Genomic DNA, 19,404 nt, shown 5'->3' with positions numbered 1-19,404 from the left:
CCTGGGACCTTGCCATAATCAATCCACAGGAGCCTACCTAAAATACCACTTTCATCATCTGATCAGTAGCTCTCAATTATTTTAAGTGCTGATTCCTTCGACTGCTATTTAAAGTCTCCCAGTAGCCTAAGTCACAGAGAGGCCAAGAAGGCTGAGAAGTGAGGAGGCCTCCTGTTGCCTTCCATGAAACCTTTTGCCTCACTGCTCCATTCAGGGTAGTGGCCTTACTTTCCCAAATCTCATCCATTCCCACCTCTGTGTTCTTCCCATTATGATCTACTTCTCTTATTGGACAGACAGGAGAGCTTGAAGACATAGCCTAGGTCTATTAGGAGTTTCAAGTCTTAGTCTAGAGAGAGGATTTAATTAGAAGAAATAATGAGAAAAGGCTTGAAGACCATATGTGGAGTATAGACTCTTTAAGTCCTGTGGGAATTCAGAGGTCATTATAGGCAGGCAAGAGAAGCCGATCTAGGACGTGAAGGATCAGGAGGAAAGAGCCGATGAATGTGGGGAGAAGGACCAAAGCGTGTTCATGGAGGTGGGAAAGTAAAGCTGCTGCCCAGAATGGAGCACTGTGAGGCAGACAGCTTCAGGGGAAAGAGCAGGAGGCCTCCTCACTTCTCAGCCTTCTTGGCCTCTCTGTGACTCACGACCCTGGAAGACTTAAAATAATTGAGAGCTATTGGTCAGATGATGAAAGTGGTTTTTTAGATAGGTTCATATGCATTGGTTATGGGGGGGGAGAGAGAGAGAGAGAGAAATCATATAGACTATATGAAAAGTCATCTAGGTAAGAGGATGAGGATGTAGACTTAGGATGGTGGCAGGGTGGATGTAAAGGAAGGTACTAATATAATACTAACTATGAAATCTCTTTATCTGTTTTATGCAGCCAGGTGGCACACTGGATAGCGCACTAGGCTTGGGGTCAGGAAGGGCTGGGTTCAAATCTGGCCTATGACACTTACCAGCTGGGTGACCCTAGGCAAGTCACTTCACCTATTCCTGCTTTGGTTTCCTCAGCTGTAAAATGGGAATAATAGCACCTAACCCCTAAGGTTGTCATGAGAGTAAAATGAGATAACGTTTGCAAAGTGTCTGCCATCACCTTGCTCTTCCCCCTCAGTAGGGATTTAGTCCTTTTCCCATTGAGAAGGAGATTTCTGTTTCCTTCTCCTTCCTTTGTTGCAATCTCATAAACTAGCAAGCTTCTGTTAGGATTGTGAGCTCTTTGTACTTGATGGGGTTCCACATGCATATTCATTTCTCTTGTAATAAATCCAGTTGCAGCGCATGTCTCATGGACTTGTGATATTGGTTTTTGGTTAATGAGCCCATGAGAGTCTTTCTTTTTGCTTGTATTTCTATCCCTGTACTCAGCACAGTGCCTGGCATGCATGCTTATTGCCTTGATTTGCCTGGTTTCAAGTTCTTTCCATTCTATGATTATACGTGTTAAATTTGAGGTGATGTGAGATTTTCTAGAGGGAGCCATTCTGTTGGCACCTGGAAAACACGGAGTGAAGGCTAGAGATGTGGCTTTTAGAGCCATCAAGATAAAAGACTTGACGCTGTGGGGAAAACTTGTATGGTGGAATGGAAATTGGGCTTTCCTTGAAAGAATACAAGAAAAAAGAGCTAAAAATGGAATCTTGGGAGATACCACTTGTTAAGGGGAAGAGACCGAAAAGGAGTTAGTCAAAGGGCCTGAGGAGTAGTCAGAGAGGCAGGAGGAAGCTCAGGAAAGTCCAGCTGCCTTTTAAAGAGGAGGAGTTGGTCAGCAGCGTTGTAAGTCACATAACAGTCAAGAAAAGATGCAGAAAAAAGGTCTAGTGGAGGAAGAAGAAGAAGAAGAAGAAGAATCAGATTTAAGTGGATTCAAGCCACAAATAGAATGGATAGGGGTGTAGGGGATGCATATGAGACAAACAAGTTATAGTAGATCATCCCCAAATGGGGCCAAGCAGAGTCCCTGGGCCCTCTGGGCACCTGCTTTTCCCTGGCCTTTTTTAAGTTTGATAGTTTAATTTTTTGACTCAAAACATTTCTGTCACAGAGACTGATCTGGGCAAGGCAACAGAGGCACGGGGCAACCTCAGCAACAAATCGCTTTACTTAGAGCTCACATTTGTGCATCTCTTTGAGGTTTATAGCATGATTTCCTTATAGCTCTGGCAAGAAGGGAGTGAAAGGCTTGGCATCCCAAAGAGGCTCCCAGGGGGGACAGAGCATGTCTAAAGTCCTGCAAGTATCAAGTGGCAGAGTTGGGGCTCACGCCCAGCTTTCTGAGCTCTTGCCCCTATGGCATGCTGCCTCTATTCAGTAAACTAGAAGATGTAGGTGCCTCAAACTGAGGTGTGACTTTGGGATTGGGGTGTACATTGAGACGTTTACTACCAAGGAAGTCTAACTGTGCAAGACAAAATTAACAATGGAAAGAATGTACCATGAGAAAGCAGAAGTCTGGCCAAGGCTGAGAGCCCAAGGTGCTAGAGTTAGCTGCTGGGCACTGCCAGGATTCTTGGCTGGGAGGGGAAGGGAGGAGGAGAGTCACTGATGTGAAAACACCAAGTGGTGTTGATGATGACAAACTAAAGCTTCCTTGTGGGTAGTTCAGTGAAGTTACTGAGAGAATCCCACCAACCCTTGGGACTCTCTTACTTCAGCTTCATTCTCTGGCAACCAACAGAACTCATTTCTCTCTTCCCAGGCCAGCAAGGCTGTAAAAGAAGCTGAAAGATATGACGCTGCCAACGTTTTCACCCAGTTCATCATATTCAAGATTGCGATCTCAAGAGGCAGTACTGATGAAGGTAGGGAAGCTGTTCCTGAGCGCCATGTGGCCAATGGCATCGGAAATGGTTGTCCTTGTGGGGGAGGGGGAGAGCCTGTGGACATCTAGATGGCTTCATCACAGGAAATAAGGGGAAAAAAAAGCAGAGGAGATGAGGGGTTGCAGTCTCAAGGAGTGTGACCTCTGGCGGTAGAGAAAATTCCAGATGGAACTAGCCCTGAAAGCTGAGAGGTGAGTTATGGAGAGGAGTAGCCCCAGGAAGCCCTGCTAGGTAACTTCTGCTGATGGGCAGCCTGGTGCAGTGTGAGGATAGGTCACTGGGGCCCTGAATTATTGGAGGAAGTGTGACGTGCCGTACCCACATGCGTGTGCTTTCTCACTCTCAGTGTTCTCTTGGTTTGGGCCCACTTTTCTCACTGACACTGTGTGCCCAGGATCGGGGGGGATGCCTCTGTGTTTGAGCTCCATGTGTTTTCTGGCTGTTAAAGGGAAGCTCACCAGTGGGATGATGGGACTTGTGGTCTTGGTCTTTTTCATGATGAGATGTCATATACCAATAAACCGAATCTGCATTTGGTTCAGTTTCAATGTTCTAAACTGCCAGATTTTTCCTCCTCTTTCTTTCAAAGATGCACTAATGGCTTGTACCATCAGTACAGAGATTGAGCCCTTCTTTCTGTTTTTTTTTTAACTTTTTTTCTCATCTTAAACACCAAAAAAGAGAACATTTCCATTTATAGAGCAGAATACAAAAGGAGGGCTGCCTATGAAATTGTAAATCTCCATTTCATACATACAGTAATTCCACATGTTACTTTCAAAACTGTCCTCGCCTGTGATTTCTTCTTCTACTTATTGCTTTTCCCTTCTGTGCGTTCTAATGCCTCTCTTTTTAGGGGTACCATTACTGCTAATTTTCCCTCTGTCCCCCATTCTCTCCCCCATTTCCATTTAAAAACTGAAAGAAAGAAAAAAAAAAAGAATCCTTGTGACAGACGAGCATACTCAAGTGGAATCCCCACAGTGACCTTGGGTGAGAACTCTCCTGTCTCTTTCTGCATCCTTTCTGTCGGGAAGACAATAACCTTTGGAATCGTGCTTGGTCATCTCGTTGATCAGAGTTCTTTAAGGCTTTCTGAGTTGTTTTTCTTTACAGTGTTAGAAATGTATAAATATCCACAATTCTCTGAAAGCATCTCATTCTTCATTTCTTATGGCACAATAATATTTCGTTCTCTTCATATTACCACAGTTTGTTCATCCATTTCCCAATTGATAAGTTTCCCCTTAGATTCTAGTTGTTTTCTTAAATTTTGCTTTTTAATCCCTGCTTCAGCTTTCAAGAAATTTGACTGTTCACTCCCAGTATTATCCTCTCTTTTAAACCTCTCAACCCCTCCCTGTCCTTCCTTATTTCCCTTTTGAGTTTGCTGTATTTCTACATCAGGTTTTGTGTGTGCTCGTGGTGCGCATTCGTCTGTGGAACCTTACTTTGTCCATTGCAGGATAGAATGAGGTTCCTCGGATGCCTGCTCCCCCCCCACACCCTTTTCTCCATGTTTGTACATTCTTCTTCTCACACAGGCTACTTATGAAAAATAGCAAGTTCTACTCCCTCCTTCCTCCTCCTTTCTACAAAAGGGTATCCTTTCTTTTACTTTCTCTTCTCTTTGCCCTCTTCAGACTTTCAGAGTTGGACCAATCTAGCCTCAGGGCCTCTATTGTTCTTTAATTTCCTCAATAGCCTTTGAAGGCTTAGAATTTGAAGGGCCACTCCTTTCTTCTTCCCTACTAGAATGTTAGCCCTACATCATCATCCAGCTCGTTCGTCTGCTCAGATTTGCCTTTCGAGATTTCTCATGAGTCTTGTGTTTGCATTTCAGAGTTCCTCCTCCGTTCTGAAATGTCTGAAAGCCCCCTTTCAGCAGAAGTTGCCAGATCTTCGATGATCTTGACTGTGGTTCCTTGGTATTTGAACTGCTTCTTTCTGGATGCTGAGAGTATTTTTTCTTTGTCTTGGGAGCTCTGGTTTTTGGCTAGGACATTCCTAGGACTTTTCCTTTGGGGGTTCCTTTCAGGAGATGATAGGGTAGATTCTTTCTACCTCTAATTTGCCCTCTGGTTCTAATAAACCTGTAATTCTTGAAATATGATGTAGAAGGAAACACATTTTCAGACATGGCTAATGTGGGAATTTGTTTTGCCAGACTATATATTGAGGGATTTGTTTTTTGTCTTGTTTGTTTTTTATTTGCTGAGGGAAGGAGTAAGTAGGAGAGACAGATTAATAAAAAAAATGCTTGTTATTTGAAAAATTAGCAAACAGTTTTAAAAAGAAAAAAGTAATATAGTGTCTAAGATTTTTTTAATCACAGTTTTCAGGGAATCTGATGATCTCTTTTGACTTTTTTCTAGTTCAGTTATTTTTTATAGCAGATAGCTTACTTTTTCAATCTTTTGATTTTGTTCTAATATTAACTGCAGAATCGTGAAGACATTAATTGCTATTTGATGTAGTGAATAGAGTGCTGGGCCTGGAGTCAGGAAGACCTGAGTTCTAATGAGGCTCCAAACACTAGCTGTGTGACCCTGGGCAAGTCACTGAACACTGCTGTCTGCCTTGGTTTCCCCAGTTGTAAAATGGGGATAATAACATTACCTATTTCAAAGGGTTATTGTACGATCAAAATGAGATAATATTTGTAAAGCACTTAGTACAGTGACTGGCCCATAGTATGCACTTTATAATTGCTTATTTCTTTCCCTTCAGCCTATTTATTCTTTTCTAGTTTTTTAAGAAGTTTGTTAATTGGATAAGGTTTACCACTTTCTATTCAAAGCTGTTTAGTGTTCTCCTAGCTCTTTTCTCCAGAGCTGTTACTTCTTTATTTCTTGCTTCATTTCTTTTAGGATTTCATGTATTCCTTGTGGAAAATTCATTTTTTTTTTCCATTTTGAGTCACTGCTTGCAGTTATTCTGGAGTTACTTCCCCTTCTTTTTGAAGATCTCTGTGTCTATGAATAATTTTTGAAACCAGTTGCTGTTTTCTTTGGTTTACTTGTATCTTTCCAACTTTAGTTCCTGAATTGGGGCTTTTGTGCCAGGGCCAAGCTCTGCCCAGTGTTGCGCTTTGGAGTGGGGTAGTTGGCCCTGCTTGGTCTCTGTATTCTTGTACTAGCTGCTGACGTTAGCCCACCTGGATCTTTGGCTTGTAGAGTGCTGAATCTTCAGGCCCTGGCTGGTATCTCTGGAACAGGTTGCTAGGGTCTTGTGAACCCCTGTACTGTCATCTAAGTCTGAATAGGTGCCCTTCTCCAAGGTCCCCAACCTAGGGCTTTCTGATCTGGCCAGGGCTTTTTCAAGGGCCCTCCTTGACCCTTGCCAACTCCAGATGCATAGTCTTTTAGGCTACATGTGTTTCTCTGGTTATGCTCTTAGGGTGCTGGCTTGTTTGCCTACTCTACGGCACTGGCTTTGTTGACAGCCTCCCTTTTCTAGGGCCTGTGGGCTTCTGGCTGACATTTTTGCAGTTCTGGATTAGAAGAAGACCTTATAGTTTCCCATTGGATTTCTTGATCATTATTGAGTCTGATACAAATATCAGGTTTTTGACACTCCAGGTATGTGGGAGCTGGGTCCTCTCCCTCTGTTCAGGCAGCGATCTTGACTGAAGGATCTCATCTCTTTTTCTTTATAAGGTCCTAGATCATTGATTCGGAGATGAAAGGGACCTTAGAGTAAACACAGGCATAGATAGGGATCATGCAGCTAATAAGTGTCTAAGGTTTTCCTGCCTCCAAGTCCAGGATTCTATCCATTGTTACTCCATGTTTCCTCTATAGCAATTTCAGAAAATACCATTACTCAAATAAATTATGAAAATGAGCAAAATTCCAAATAAAACTTCAAACTCCATTATTTCAAGTTTGTTTTTTTAAATGTAAACTAATAACAATAACAAAAATTGTATTCTAAAATGAGTGACCTTCAACAAAAGCATTTAGATAAAACCATAAGGTCCATGTTATTGACAGTTTGTTTAAAAATGTGATTAACTTGAACAAAATAATAACAGTGGGCAGAATAGTGGGTTGAAAAAAGCTCTGGATTTGGAGTTGGATCTGGGTTCAAATTTCAGCTCTGCTATTTCCTTGCCACATGACCTTGGTCAAGTCCCATTCTCCCTCTGGGCCCCAGTTTCCTTGTCTGCCGAAGGAAGGTGTTGGACTAGAGTACCCTTCCAGTTCTAAACCTCTGGTGCTCCCCTTCTGATCATTTTCTTCTTTGTATTTGTAAAAATTCTGTTGCCGTTATTATTACTCTTATTTTATGCAGTCCAGCTCAGTGTGCTCATCACTCTAGCTGCTGTTTAATACTTAATGATTGTTAATTGTTTTTCACACTTCATTTAACCCTCCCCATATTTCTCTAAATTTTTCATGTTTCTCATTTCTTAGAACGTGAGCCTTTTCTCTTACCTTCTTGTATCAATGTTTGTTCAGCCAGTCCTAGGTCTTTGGCTGTGAATTGTTTCCAGCTTCTGCCCTTACAAATAAAGCTGCTATAAATATTTTGGTATGGCTAGGTCTTTTTTCCTTTTAATAACATCCTTAGGGTTGTCATTATAATCTTAATAGTGGAACCAGTGGGTCAAAAGGTGGGCACACTTTAAAGTCCTGATGTTGTTATTTCGCTGATACATCTGCTTGTTTCTTCACAGCCCTGCCAACTTTGAATTTGATCCGTTTCTTTTTAAGGAGTCTGCCATATTACCTCAGAATTATTTTAATGTGTGTTTCTCTGAGTATTGAAATGCTTTAATAATTTTTCAGGTGGCTATTGACTGTTTTATTTTGAAAACTTGTTCAGTATCCTTTAGCCATTCATCCATTGGGAAATGGATCTTGCTCTTCCAATTTGTCTCAGTTGCTTAGGGATTTGGGAGGTCATTTTATCAGATTATAGCAAAGATTTTTTTCTTCTACTTTAATTTTTATTTTGGATGCTTTGCTTTCTTGGTTTTATCTTCATGTCCTGGGCATAAAGGAGAGAAGCAAAAAGTACTGGCTGGAGTAAAAAATGAAAGAGGCCAAAGGCCTGTAGACTATGCAGAAGCCTCGCGTCTACGTATGAAGGCAAGAATCAGGACAACAAAAAAGCAATCAGTTACATCTTAGCAGATAGGAAACAGCTCAGTACGGATGTGGGAGCAATTTCCCAGTCAGCTTTCTTTGAGTAAATGTGTAAGTTAACATAAAAGTACAAATGAGAAAAGCACACAATTGAGGTGGTAGCTCCATCTTGATCTATTTAAATGGGTTGTAGATACTCCCCCTCCCCCCCACAATGGGAAGTGGATGGAGGGAATGGATGTGAGTACAGACTATAATTATAATCATTTCCTGAAGATGTTACCATAATGAGAGACCAAAAGAACCTAGAAAGTCCTTCAGCCAAGAAGTATTTGATCTTCTTGCCAAGCAGTGAGCGAGGACTGCCAAGGTACTCTCTATAGAGAAGAGGGTGGGAGACTACGACTAATATAGTGAGAAGCACTGGAAGGAAAGCAATTTATTTATTTTTTTATTAATTTATTTTGATTTATCAACAATCGTTTCCAGAAGCTTTGGAGTTTTAAATTTTTCTCTTCCTCCCTCTCCAGGATGGTGCACAATCTGATATAGGCTATACATATACATTCCTATTAAAGCTATTTTCACATTAGTGATGTTGTAAGGTAAGAATTAGAACCGATAGGAGGAACCACCAGAAAGAGGAAATAAAACTCAACCGAAGAGAAAAAAAACTAGCAAATAGTATGCTTCAATCTGCATTCAAATTCCATAGTTCTTTCTTTGCATGCGGATAGCATTTTCCATTATGAGACCTTTGGAGATGTCTTAGATCCTTGCACTTCTGAGAAGAGCTAAGTCTATCAATATTAGTCATTGAACAACATAGCTGTTACTGTGTACAACGTTCTCCTGGTTCTGCCCACTTCACTCAGCATCAGTCCATACAAGTCTTTCCAGGTTTTTCTGAAGTCTGCCTGCTCATCATTTCTTATAGCACAATAGTATTCCATTACATTCATATACCAAGTTCACAGTTATGATTACTATCTGTGTCTTTCTCTCCATCCTTCCCCTCCCCCCATTTATACTTTTTCTTTCCCTTTTTCCTTTTCCCTCCTCACAAATGTTTTGCTTTTGACCACCACCTCCCTCAGTCCCACCTCCCTCCCTCCTACTGCCTGTAGGGCATGTTAGATTTCTGTACCTTACTGATTATGTTATTCCCTCCTTGAGCCAAATCTGATGAGAGTAAGGTTCAAACGATGCTCATCTCCCTCCCTTCTTTCCCTCTGCTGTAATAGGTTTTTGTGCCTTTTCCTGTGATGTGATTTGCCCTTGTCTGCAACCTCCTTTCATTTTCTCTCAGTACATTTTCTTAGATTAGATTAATCTTTCTTGGATAGAGGGAAAACAATTTAAAGGAAGCTTGATGAGAAACTCACCCAAGTTGGCTGGGTGCAGTAGAAAGAGCAGCCATTCTTCAATCAGAATCCCTGTCTTCGGTCTCTGCCTCTGGTGTGTGATATTTGTGTGACCCTGGCCAAGTCATTTAACTTCCGTAGGCCTCAGTTTCCTCATCTCTAAAATGAGTTGTTTTTCTAGGCTAGATGGCTGCTGAGGACCTTCTCATGTCTATCTCTATGGTTTTTAGGATCTTATGACCCCCAAGGACATTTATGGATAAAGCTAGAAGGAAAGAAGCAAACAGTTGACAAATGGAAAAGAAATATAAAATTTTATATACTGAGAGGTTTAAGTCGTTTTTACTATCAAAGTTATAACATTAACCCGACAGTAATTCTAACCTCATAGTCCTTTAGGACTTTAGGACTTCCTAAGGAAATGGAAATGGTATTGAAGAAAACAAAGATGGGAAAGTCAGCTGGATTACAAGAGATCTGTGCTAGAGGCACCACAATTTTGAGGGCTTTAGGGGATTGATTATAAAAATATCCAACAGATGGGAAGGCTCCAAAAGTGTAGGGAAAAAATCTTGGGCCTTATTATCACCCAGAAATGGCAACTGAGAAGAAACTATCAATAACTACAAACTAACATTTACATTTCTTATTTATAAATATTTATGAGAATTTACACATGCATAGAGGGTAGCCTTGATGAAGGATGAGAAAAGAACAGGCAGGATTTTCAAGCAATAGTCTGTTGAAGACTATATCTTTACACTCACACAATTGACTGAATAATAGAGAATGCAAGATTCCACTATCTCTGTTGTTTGTTGACTCTAAAAATGGTGTGTAATTTGGTAAAGCAAATACATAGCCTTAAAAGCTCTCCTACATCAAGATGTCTCCCATGCTTGGATCAAAATCATATGAGATTCCTTAAAAGATAAAGCAATAGTGGTAAGTTTTTCACTCTCTTATCGTAAGGTGAGAGAGCTCCATGCTCACCAAAAGTATTCACCATTGTCGTGGAAGAGATCCAGCACAGAGGTGAAGCCAAGAAGGGATTCTCTGTAGAAAGTGAGGCCTTCCAGGTGCTCCGTCTGCTGAAGATATTGTGGTGATTACATCAATCCACGCAGATGCAGAAATTGGACCAGCAAGCCAGGCTCTGAACTAAGGAGGAGGAAGATAACAGACTGGCTTGCCATTGGGAAATTATGCAGGGTGTTTTAATGTTTTTTTCAGTTACCTCAAACTTCTCCCTGAAACAAAGACTCATCTTTTTAGCCCCAGTATTCTTTCTGTGGTGATATAAGGTTATGAGTTAGGGAATATGACTCTCTGAAGAACTGAAGTTGAGGAGCACCCCCAAAACAAGGAAGAAGCTTGTGGAAGATGTGGACAGGCTCCACCATAACAAGAAATTGCATAGGAAAAGCAACTTTAACTGTGTCATCAGAAAAATGTATTTCTAGGCCAGTGAAGTAGCTAGAACCAGGGATATAATTGCTAGCCTGCATGTTGCATTGGTATTGGTCAAGAAAAAGGAAGGGCCACTGTAATGGTGGGTGGACCTCTATAGTAAATTTGCAGGAGGACATAGAATTTATAATTTAAGAAATAATTAACACTAAGGTGGCAGAGTGAGAAGAAACAGTAGACTCTAGCTCTTCCCACACATCTCCTTGACAAAGATCTAGACTAGAGAATGCACCAGACTGAATTCCGATTTGAAAAGCCAAGAAGAAGTCAAATGAGTCATTTTTCCAGTCCAGGACGGGTTAGGGAGATGGACAGATAGGTCTGCCTACACTGGGGTAGGGGTCTGCTTAGGAACTTGGAGTTTCAGAGGGCAGCATTTTAGCACCCAGAGACTGAGGGAGGGCTGAGACAAGGTACCAGAGAGATATCCTAGGAGATGCCTGAACAAGCACTGAGTGTAGGAATGGGTGCCATATGGCAGCTGTATTGCCTACCACTCAGTTCTGAGTCACAGATCCAGAGTGGAGAAGAGTGGTCATGAGTTCCAGGAAGCAAACTGTGGCTGTGTGGCTTTGATCCTGGGAACAGAGTACAACATCCCAGACCAAAATGGAGCTGACAGTTCAGGTACTTTCTGCCCACACAGAGTCTTCCAGCAGGCCAGTAGATGAGGAGTTTGGTAGCCAAGATATGTAAACAAGTAATATATCAATGAAACTAATACTTGTTCCCCAGTAGATAAATGGCGAAAGGATTTGGACAAACATTTCTCAAAAGAACTGCAGCATATTCACAACCACATGAAAGAATGTGCCACGTCACTAAGAAGAAGAGAAATGGAGGAGGGGGAAGCAGAGCCAAGATGGCGGGGTAAAAGCAGCGCCTTGCTTGAGATCTCCCCCAAAGCCCTCCGAATGCCTGTAAAAATGACTAAGCAAATTCTGGAGCAGCAGAACCCACAAGAAGAGTGAAACAAATTTCCAGCCCAAGACAACGTGGATAGTTGGTTAGAAAGGTCTGTTGCTCCAGGCTGGGAGAAGAGTGCAGTTCAGCGTGGGCTGCAGGCCTCAGGAGACTGAATCGTGAGCAACTGTGGTGGTTTCCAGACTTCTTAACCCGCAAACACCAAAGACAACTTAGAAGGACAGTGGGAAAGGTCTGTTGGACCTGGGTGAGAGAGGAGCTCGGTCTGGCCCTAGTCCCAGCGCAGCCCCTGGTTGGTGGCTGCTTCCAGAGCTCTTGGCCCACAGACAGAGGAGGGATTGAGTGGCTAATCAGAAGGGGATTGCAGGGATCTCTTTGCTGGTGCTGAGGTAGGATTCTCTTGCTTTGCCCGTGCTTGGACCTGGGCTGAAGTTCTGGGTGGTGGTCCTGGGGCAAAGAGGAGTGCTGGCATGGTGGAGCTTGTGGTGGTGAAGAAGGAATCCTCCTCACGGTTCCAAGGCAGAAAAGAGTGCTTGTGGTCACTCATAGAGTAGAGCACAGGCCAGGAAAGGAGCAAGCACCTCTCCTTTGATCATACCAGCTTGGAAGAATTGAAAATTTACAGGTCCCTGGAAGTGTCTCTGAAAACAGCTGCACAAAATCCCTGAAGCTTGAGACAGTACACCCTCCACAATGGAAGCAGAGCCCTACCTTAACAAAGAATTAAAAAGTCAAGTAATGGCCTGGGAACATGAACAAACAGCCAGGGGGAGGGGGGGGAATCAGACTATAAAATCTTACTTTGGTGACAAGATCAAAACATACAACCAGAAGAAGACAACAGAGTCAAAGCTCCTACATCCAAAGCCTCCAAGAAAAATGTGAATTGGTCACAGGCCATGGAAGAGCTCAAAAAGGATTTTGAGAAGCAAGTAAGAGAAGTAGAGGAAAAACTGGGAAGAAAAATGAGACTCATGCAAGAAAATAATGGAAAATGAGTCAACAGCTTGCAAAAGGAGACCCAGAAAAATACTGAAAAAAATAACACCTTAAAAAATATACTAACCCAAATGGCAAAAGAGGTCCAAAAAGCCAATGAGGAGAAGAATGCCTTAAAAAGCAGAATTGGCCAGATGGAAAAGGAAGTCCAAAATCTCACTGAAGAAAATACTTCCTTAAAAATTAGAGTGGAACGAATGGAAGCTAGTGACTCTATGAGAAATTAAGAAATTATAAAACAAAACCAAAAGAATGAAAAAATAGAAGACAATGTAAAATATTTCATTGGAAAAACAACTGGCCTGGAAAATAGATCCAACAGAGATAATTTCAAAATTATTGGACTACCTGAAAACCATGATAAAAAAAAAAGAGCCTAGATATCATCTTTCAAGAAATTATGAGGGAAAACTGCCCTGATATTCTACAACCAGAGGGTAGAATAGAAATTGAAAGAATCTAAATGGGTATGTAAATGTAAAGCGTATTTCAGATTATGCGCTGTCTTGGGGAGGGTGGGGGGGAGGAGGAAAAGGGAGAAAAATTTTCAACTCAAAAGCATATGGAAAAAAAAACAAAAAAAATTAAAATTAAAATTAAAATAAAAAAGAATCTACTGGTCATATCCTAAAAGAGATCCCAAAAGGAAAACTCCTAGGAATATATAGCCAAATTCCAGAGTTCCCAGGTCAGGGAGAAAATATTGCAAACAGCCAGAAAGAAACAATTCAATCACAATCAGGATACCAGAAGATTTAGCAGCTTCTATGTTAAGTGTTAGGAGGGCTTGGAATATGATATTCTGGAGGTCAAAGGAGCTAGGATTAAAACCAAGAATCACCTGTCCAGCAAAACTGAGTATAATCCTTCAGGGGAAAAAAATGGATATTCAATGAAATAGAGGACTTTCAAGCATTCTTGATGAAAAGACCAGAGCTGAATAGAAAATTTGACTTTCAAATGCAAGACTGAAGAGACACATGAAAAGGTAAACAGGAAAGAGAAATCATAAAGGACTTATTAAAGTTGAGCTGTTTACATTCCTACATGGAAAGATGATATTTGTAACTCATGAGACCTTTCTCAGTATTAGGGTAGTTGGAGGGAATATATATATATATATATATATATATATATATATATATATATATATATATATATATATAGACAGAGGGCATGGGGTGAGTTGAAAGGTGATATCTAAAAACTAAAATTAAGAGGTGAGAGAGAGGATTGTACTGGGAGAAGGAGAAAGGGAGAGGTAGAAGGGGGTAAATTATCTCACATAAAAGAAGCAAGAAAAAGCTTTTATGGTAGAGAGAAAGAGGAGGAAGGTGAGAGGGAATGAGTGAATCTTATTCTCATTTAGGTATGGAAATCTATCTTACCCTACACGTAAATGGGGGGAAGGAGATAAGAGAGGGGGCAGTAATAGAAGGGAGGGTAGATTGGGGGAGGAGTAAATCAGAAGCAAGCACTTTTGAGGAGGGACGAGATTAAAGGAGAGAATAGAATAAACAGGGTGGGATAAGATGAAAATACAGTTAGCCTTTCACAAAATGACTATTATGGAAGTGTTTTGCATGACTACACATGTATAACCTATATTGAATTGCTTGCCTTCTCAGTGAGGGTGGGTGGGGAGGGAGGGAGGAAGAGAGAGAATTTGGAGCTCAAAGTTTTGAAAATGAATGTTAAAAACTGTTTTTATATGCAACTGGGAAATAAGATATACAGGCAAAGGAGTATAGAAATATGCCTTACCCTACAGGAAAATAGAAGGGGAAGGGGATAAGAGAAGGGGAGAATGATAGAAGGGAGGGCAGATTGAGGGAAGAGGTATTCAGAATGCACGCCGTCTTGGGGTGGGGGGAGGGGAGAGATGGGGAGAACATTTGGAACTCAAAATCTTGTGAAAGTGAATGTTGAAAACTAAAAATAATTAATAAAAATTTTTAAAAAAATAATAAGAGAAATAAAAATCAAAACAACCCTGAGGTTTCACTTTATACTCTGCACATTGGCAAAAATGACAAAAAAATGGCAATAGTCAATGTTGAAGGTATTGTTGGTAGGGCTGTGAAATGGTACAGCCATTTTGGAAAGCAACTTGGAATTATGCAAATCAAGTGACTAAACTGTCCATACCCTTTGACCCAGAGATTCCATTATTGGGTTTACATACCCCAAGGAAACCATCAATAAGAAAGTTCCCATATACTCTAAAATATTTATAGCAGCACTTTTGTGATAGATAAGAATTGGAAATAAAGTAGATGCCCATCAACTGAGGAATAGCTAAACAAATTGTGGTACCTGAATGTAATTGAATATTACTGTGCCATAAGAAATGTCTGGGATGAATACAGAGTAGGATAGAAAGATTTATATGAACTTATGTAGAGGAAAGTGAGCAGAGCCAAGAAAATAATTTGTAAGTATTGTACTATAGGTACAGAAACTACAACAATGTTAATGGAACACCTACACACCAAAAAAATCAAAAGTAAATATTACAAAATTATAAAGATCAAACAGGACTCCAAGAGATGAGAGGACACCCTCAACCCACCCTTTCATGGAGGTGGGAGGTCCACAGGTGTTACACATTACACATTTTTGGACTTTTTAATGCATTGTTCATTGGTGCTGATTTTTTTTCCTCTCTTAAAAATGCTGTTTGTTAGATGAGATAGCTCTCTGGGAGGGTGAGATAGAGGGATACTAGGAGAACTATAATGATGTAAGAAACAGAAGATATCAAATAAGATTTATTAAAAATTTAAAAACATAAAAAAGGAAAAGCTAAATGAGTTGCTAAAAGAAATAGTAAAATTATAATAGTGGGTTATCTCAATTTGCCCCTCTTATACCTAGATAACTTAAAGCAAAAAATAAACAAGAAAGAAGTTAATGACCTGAATATAATTTTAGAAAAATTAGATAGGCTAGATCTCTGGAGATTATTGAATTAAATTGGATTATTGAAGAGAAAGGCATATGCCTATTTCTTAGCAGTGACTGGCACATTCACAAAAATTGGCCACGTATTAGGGCATAAAAACCTTCTAAACAATTACCGCAAAGCAGAAATATTAAATACACCTTTAACTGACCCTGATGCAATAAAAATTACATTCAATAAAGGGCTTTTGAAGCAAAGATTGAAAATTAATTTGCAACAAAATAACTTAATACTAAAGAATACATGAATTCAAGAACGGATTATAGAAACAATTGATTTCATTAAAGCTAATGACAACATGAGACAACCTACCAACATTTGTGGGATGTAGCCAAAGCAATAATTTGGGGGAAATTTATATCGCCAAACTTTCATCAATAAAAGAGATAAAGAGTAGCTCAACAAGAGTGCATGCAACTGAAAAACAAAACTAGAAAGCCAACAAATTTAAAACCCCCAATTAAATATAAAAATAAGAGTCCTGAAAAATCAAAGGAGAGATTAACAAAAATGAAAGTAAAAAACCAAAAAAAACAAAAACCACAACACATTGAATTAATAAACTATGAGCTTTTTTTGGGGGGGGGGGAGTGGGAAGGAATAAAATAGATAAGCCATTAGCTAATTTGACTAAGAAAAAGAAGTAAAAGGAAGAAGTAAAACCGAAGTACCAATGAAAAAGATGAATTTACAACCAACGTAGAAGAAATAAAAAGCAATTATTATTTTTGAATATTTTATTTTTTCTCAATTACATGTAAAAACAATTTTTAACACTTATTTTTTAAAATGCTGAGTTCCAAATTCTCCCCCATCTATTCCCCCTCCCTGGGATTGTAAGCAATTTGATATAGGTTATACATGTGCAATCAAGAAAAATATATTTCCACATTAGTTGCATCGAAAAAACCCACAAAAAAATAAAGTGGGAAAATAGCTTCAATCTGCATTCAGACTCCATCAGTTCTTTCTCTAGAGGTGGATAGCTTTTTTCATCACAAGTCTTTTGGAATTGTCTTGGATCATTGTATTGCTGAGGATAGCTAATTCATTCATAGTTGATCATCATACAATATTGCTGTTACTGTGTACAATGTTCTCCTGGTTCTGCTCATGTCACTTTGTGTCAGTTCATGTAAGTCTTTCCAGGTTTTTCTGCAATCCTGCTCATTATTTCTTATAGCACAATAGTATTCCATTACAATCATATACCACAACTTGTTCAGCCATTCCCCAATTGATTCCAATTCTTTGCCACCACAAAAAGAACTAATATAAATATTTTGTATAAATAAATCCTTTTCCGTTTTCTTTGATTTCTTTGGGGTACAGACCTAGTAGTGGTATTGCTGTGTCAAAAGATATGCATGGTTTTATAGCCCTTTGGACATAGTTCCAAATTGTTCTCCAGAATGATCGGATCAGTTCACAACTCCACCAACAGTACATTAGTGTCCCAATTTTCCCATACCTCCTCCAACATTTATCATTTTCCTTTTCTGTCATATTAGCCAATGTGATGGGTGTGAGGTGATACGTATGTGCGTCAGAGTTGTTTTAACTTGCATTTCTCTGATCAATAGTGATTTAGAGCATCCTTTCAAATGACTATAGATAACTTTGATTTCTTCTTCTGAAAACTGAAATAAAAGCAATTATTGAGAGCTATTTTCCTGAACTGTACGTCATTAAAATGGACAATCTAAATGAAATGGATATGAATATTTACAAAAATACAAATCATTCACTTTAACAGAATAGGAAATGGAATATTTAAATAATCCTACCTTAGAAAAAGAAATTGAAGAAGCCATAAATGAACTCCCAAAGAAAAAAAAGCCATCAGAACCAGACAGATTTACAAGCGAATTCTGCCAAACATTTAAAAAACAATTGCAATACAATATAAGCAGTTTGGAAAAATAGCTAAAGAAGGGATGCTACTGAATTCCTTTATTCTATGACACAAAATATGGTCTTGATGCCTTAATCAGGGAGAGTCAAAACCTATTGACCAATTTTTTTTAAGGTAATTGGGGTTAAGTGACTTGCCCAGGGTCACACAGCTAGTAAGTGTCAAGTGTTTGGTCTAAGGTCGGATTTGAACTCAGGTCCTCCTGACTTCAGGGCCGGTGCTCTATCTACTGCACCACCTAGCTGCCCCTACCAATTTCTTTAATGAATATTGATGCAACAGTTTCAAATAAAATATTAGCAAGTAAACTGCAGCAATATTAAGTTCATAGACTGTGACCAGGCTGAATTTATTCCAGGAATACAAGGGTGGTTTGATGTTAGGAAAACATAAATACAGTTGATCATATTAAAAACAAAACCAACAAAAATCAAATGATCATTTCAATAGATGTAGAAAGAGCTTTTGACAAAATACAGCACCAATTCATATTAAAAACACTAGAAAGTAAAGGAGCTTTCTTTAAAATGGTGAGTAGTATTTATCTAAAACTAAGAATAAGTATTATCAGTAATAAGAATAAGCTAGAAGCTTTTCCTAGAAGATCCAGGGTGAAGCAAGGATGTCTGTTATCACCATTACTATTCAATATTGTACTAGAAATGCTAGCTTAAGCAATAAGACAAGAAAAAGAAAATGAAGGAATAAGTATGGACAAAAAAGAATCAAAACTATTGCTTTTTTGCAGACGATGTGCTGGTTTATTTAGAGAACTCTAGAGAGTCAACTAAAAAACTAGTTGAAATGATGAACAACTGCAGCAAAGTTGCAGGATAAAAAATAAATCTACACGAATCATCAGCATTTCTATGTTATCAACAAAACCTACCAGGTAGAGAAAGAAAGAGAAATTCCATTTAAAATGACTGCAGATAGTATAAAATACTTGGGAGTCTACCTGCCAAGGCACATAGGAACTGTATACAGAAGCACAGTTACAAGACACTCTTCACACAAATAATGACACATTTAAGTAATTGGAGAAATTGTTGTTCATCCTTCATTTTTGAAGAGGACCAGTGATATCTTTGGGTGATGTCTTGGCTCACTTGTGAATTGGATTTGAGTGAAGCAGACAAGACAAAAATCAAGATGATTGGTGATGACCTTGGTGTCCTCAATATTTGACCAAGCTCTAAGCACACCGCAGTGCCTGCTTCAGTGGCCTTTGGGGCTTTTGGAACAGATTGTTCTCATCCACCCACTTCATCTGGGGAAGTCTTCACATGCTTGAGGTAGACATTCCTCCAACTTACTGACCAATTTGAGATCTATCACTTACCCTTATTCTGGGTTAGCCTATCTGCCAAAACGGTTTTGCTGGGCTGTGGCCATCGCACATGCTATAGCTCCTTGGAGCCACAGGTGAGAGCTGAGTGAAAGATGGACACTAAAGGTGGATGAGCATCCATGAAAAGGGCTTGGCAAGTTGTCACACAAGAGGTGCTAGTCCTCCATACACCCCAACTGGAGAAATATTAATCACTCATGGGTAGGCGAAGCCAATGTCATAAAAATGGCAACACCATCTGAATTAATTTACTTCTTCACTTTCATACCGATTAAACTACCAAAGAATTACTTTATAGAGCTAGAAAAAATAAGAAAATTCATCTCTAGGAACTAAAAGGTCAAGAATGTCAAAGGAATCAATGAAAAAAGAGAAGGAAAGAGGTGTTGGCAGTACCAGATTTCAAACTATACTACAAAGCTGGAATCATCAAAACAATTTAGTGCTAGATAAGAAAACAGGCTGATCAATGGAATAGATTAGGTA

At 39.6% G+C, this 19,404-nt stretch overlaps 1 protein-coding gene across 1 annotated transcript in view; it reads left to right on the top strand.

Moving 5' to 3' along the window:
- TEX11 (testis expressed 11) overlaps positions 1–19,404 on the top strand; it is a 148,176-nt gene that overhangs the window by 99,887 nt on the left and 28,885 nt on the right. The window contains exon 11 of the mRNA XM_020976509.2: positions 2,714–2,816. Within this exon, the coding sequence (XP_020832168.1) occupies positions 2,714–2,816 (103 nt within the window). The remainder of the gene's footprint in view (positions 1–2,713; positions 2,817–19,404) is intronic.

This window comes from Phascolarctos cinereus, unplaced genomic scaffold (genome assembly GCF_003287225.1).
Source record: "Phascolarctos cinereus isolate Bilbo 61053 unplaced genomic scaffold, phaCin_HiC Scaffold_8;HRSCAF=390, whole genome shotgun sequence".
NCBI classification, from domain to species: domain Eukaryota; kingdom Metazoa; phylum Chordata; class Mammalia; order Diprotodontia; family Phascolarctidae; genus Phascolarctos; species Phascolarctos cinereus.
Note: the sequence above shows the minus strand (reverse complement) of the source record. Positions and strands in the feature narration are given on the sequence as shown.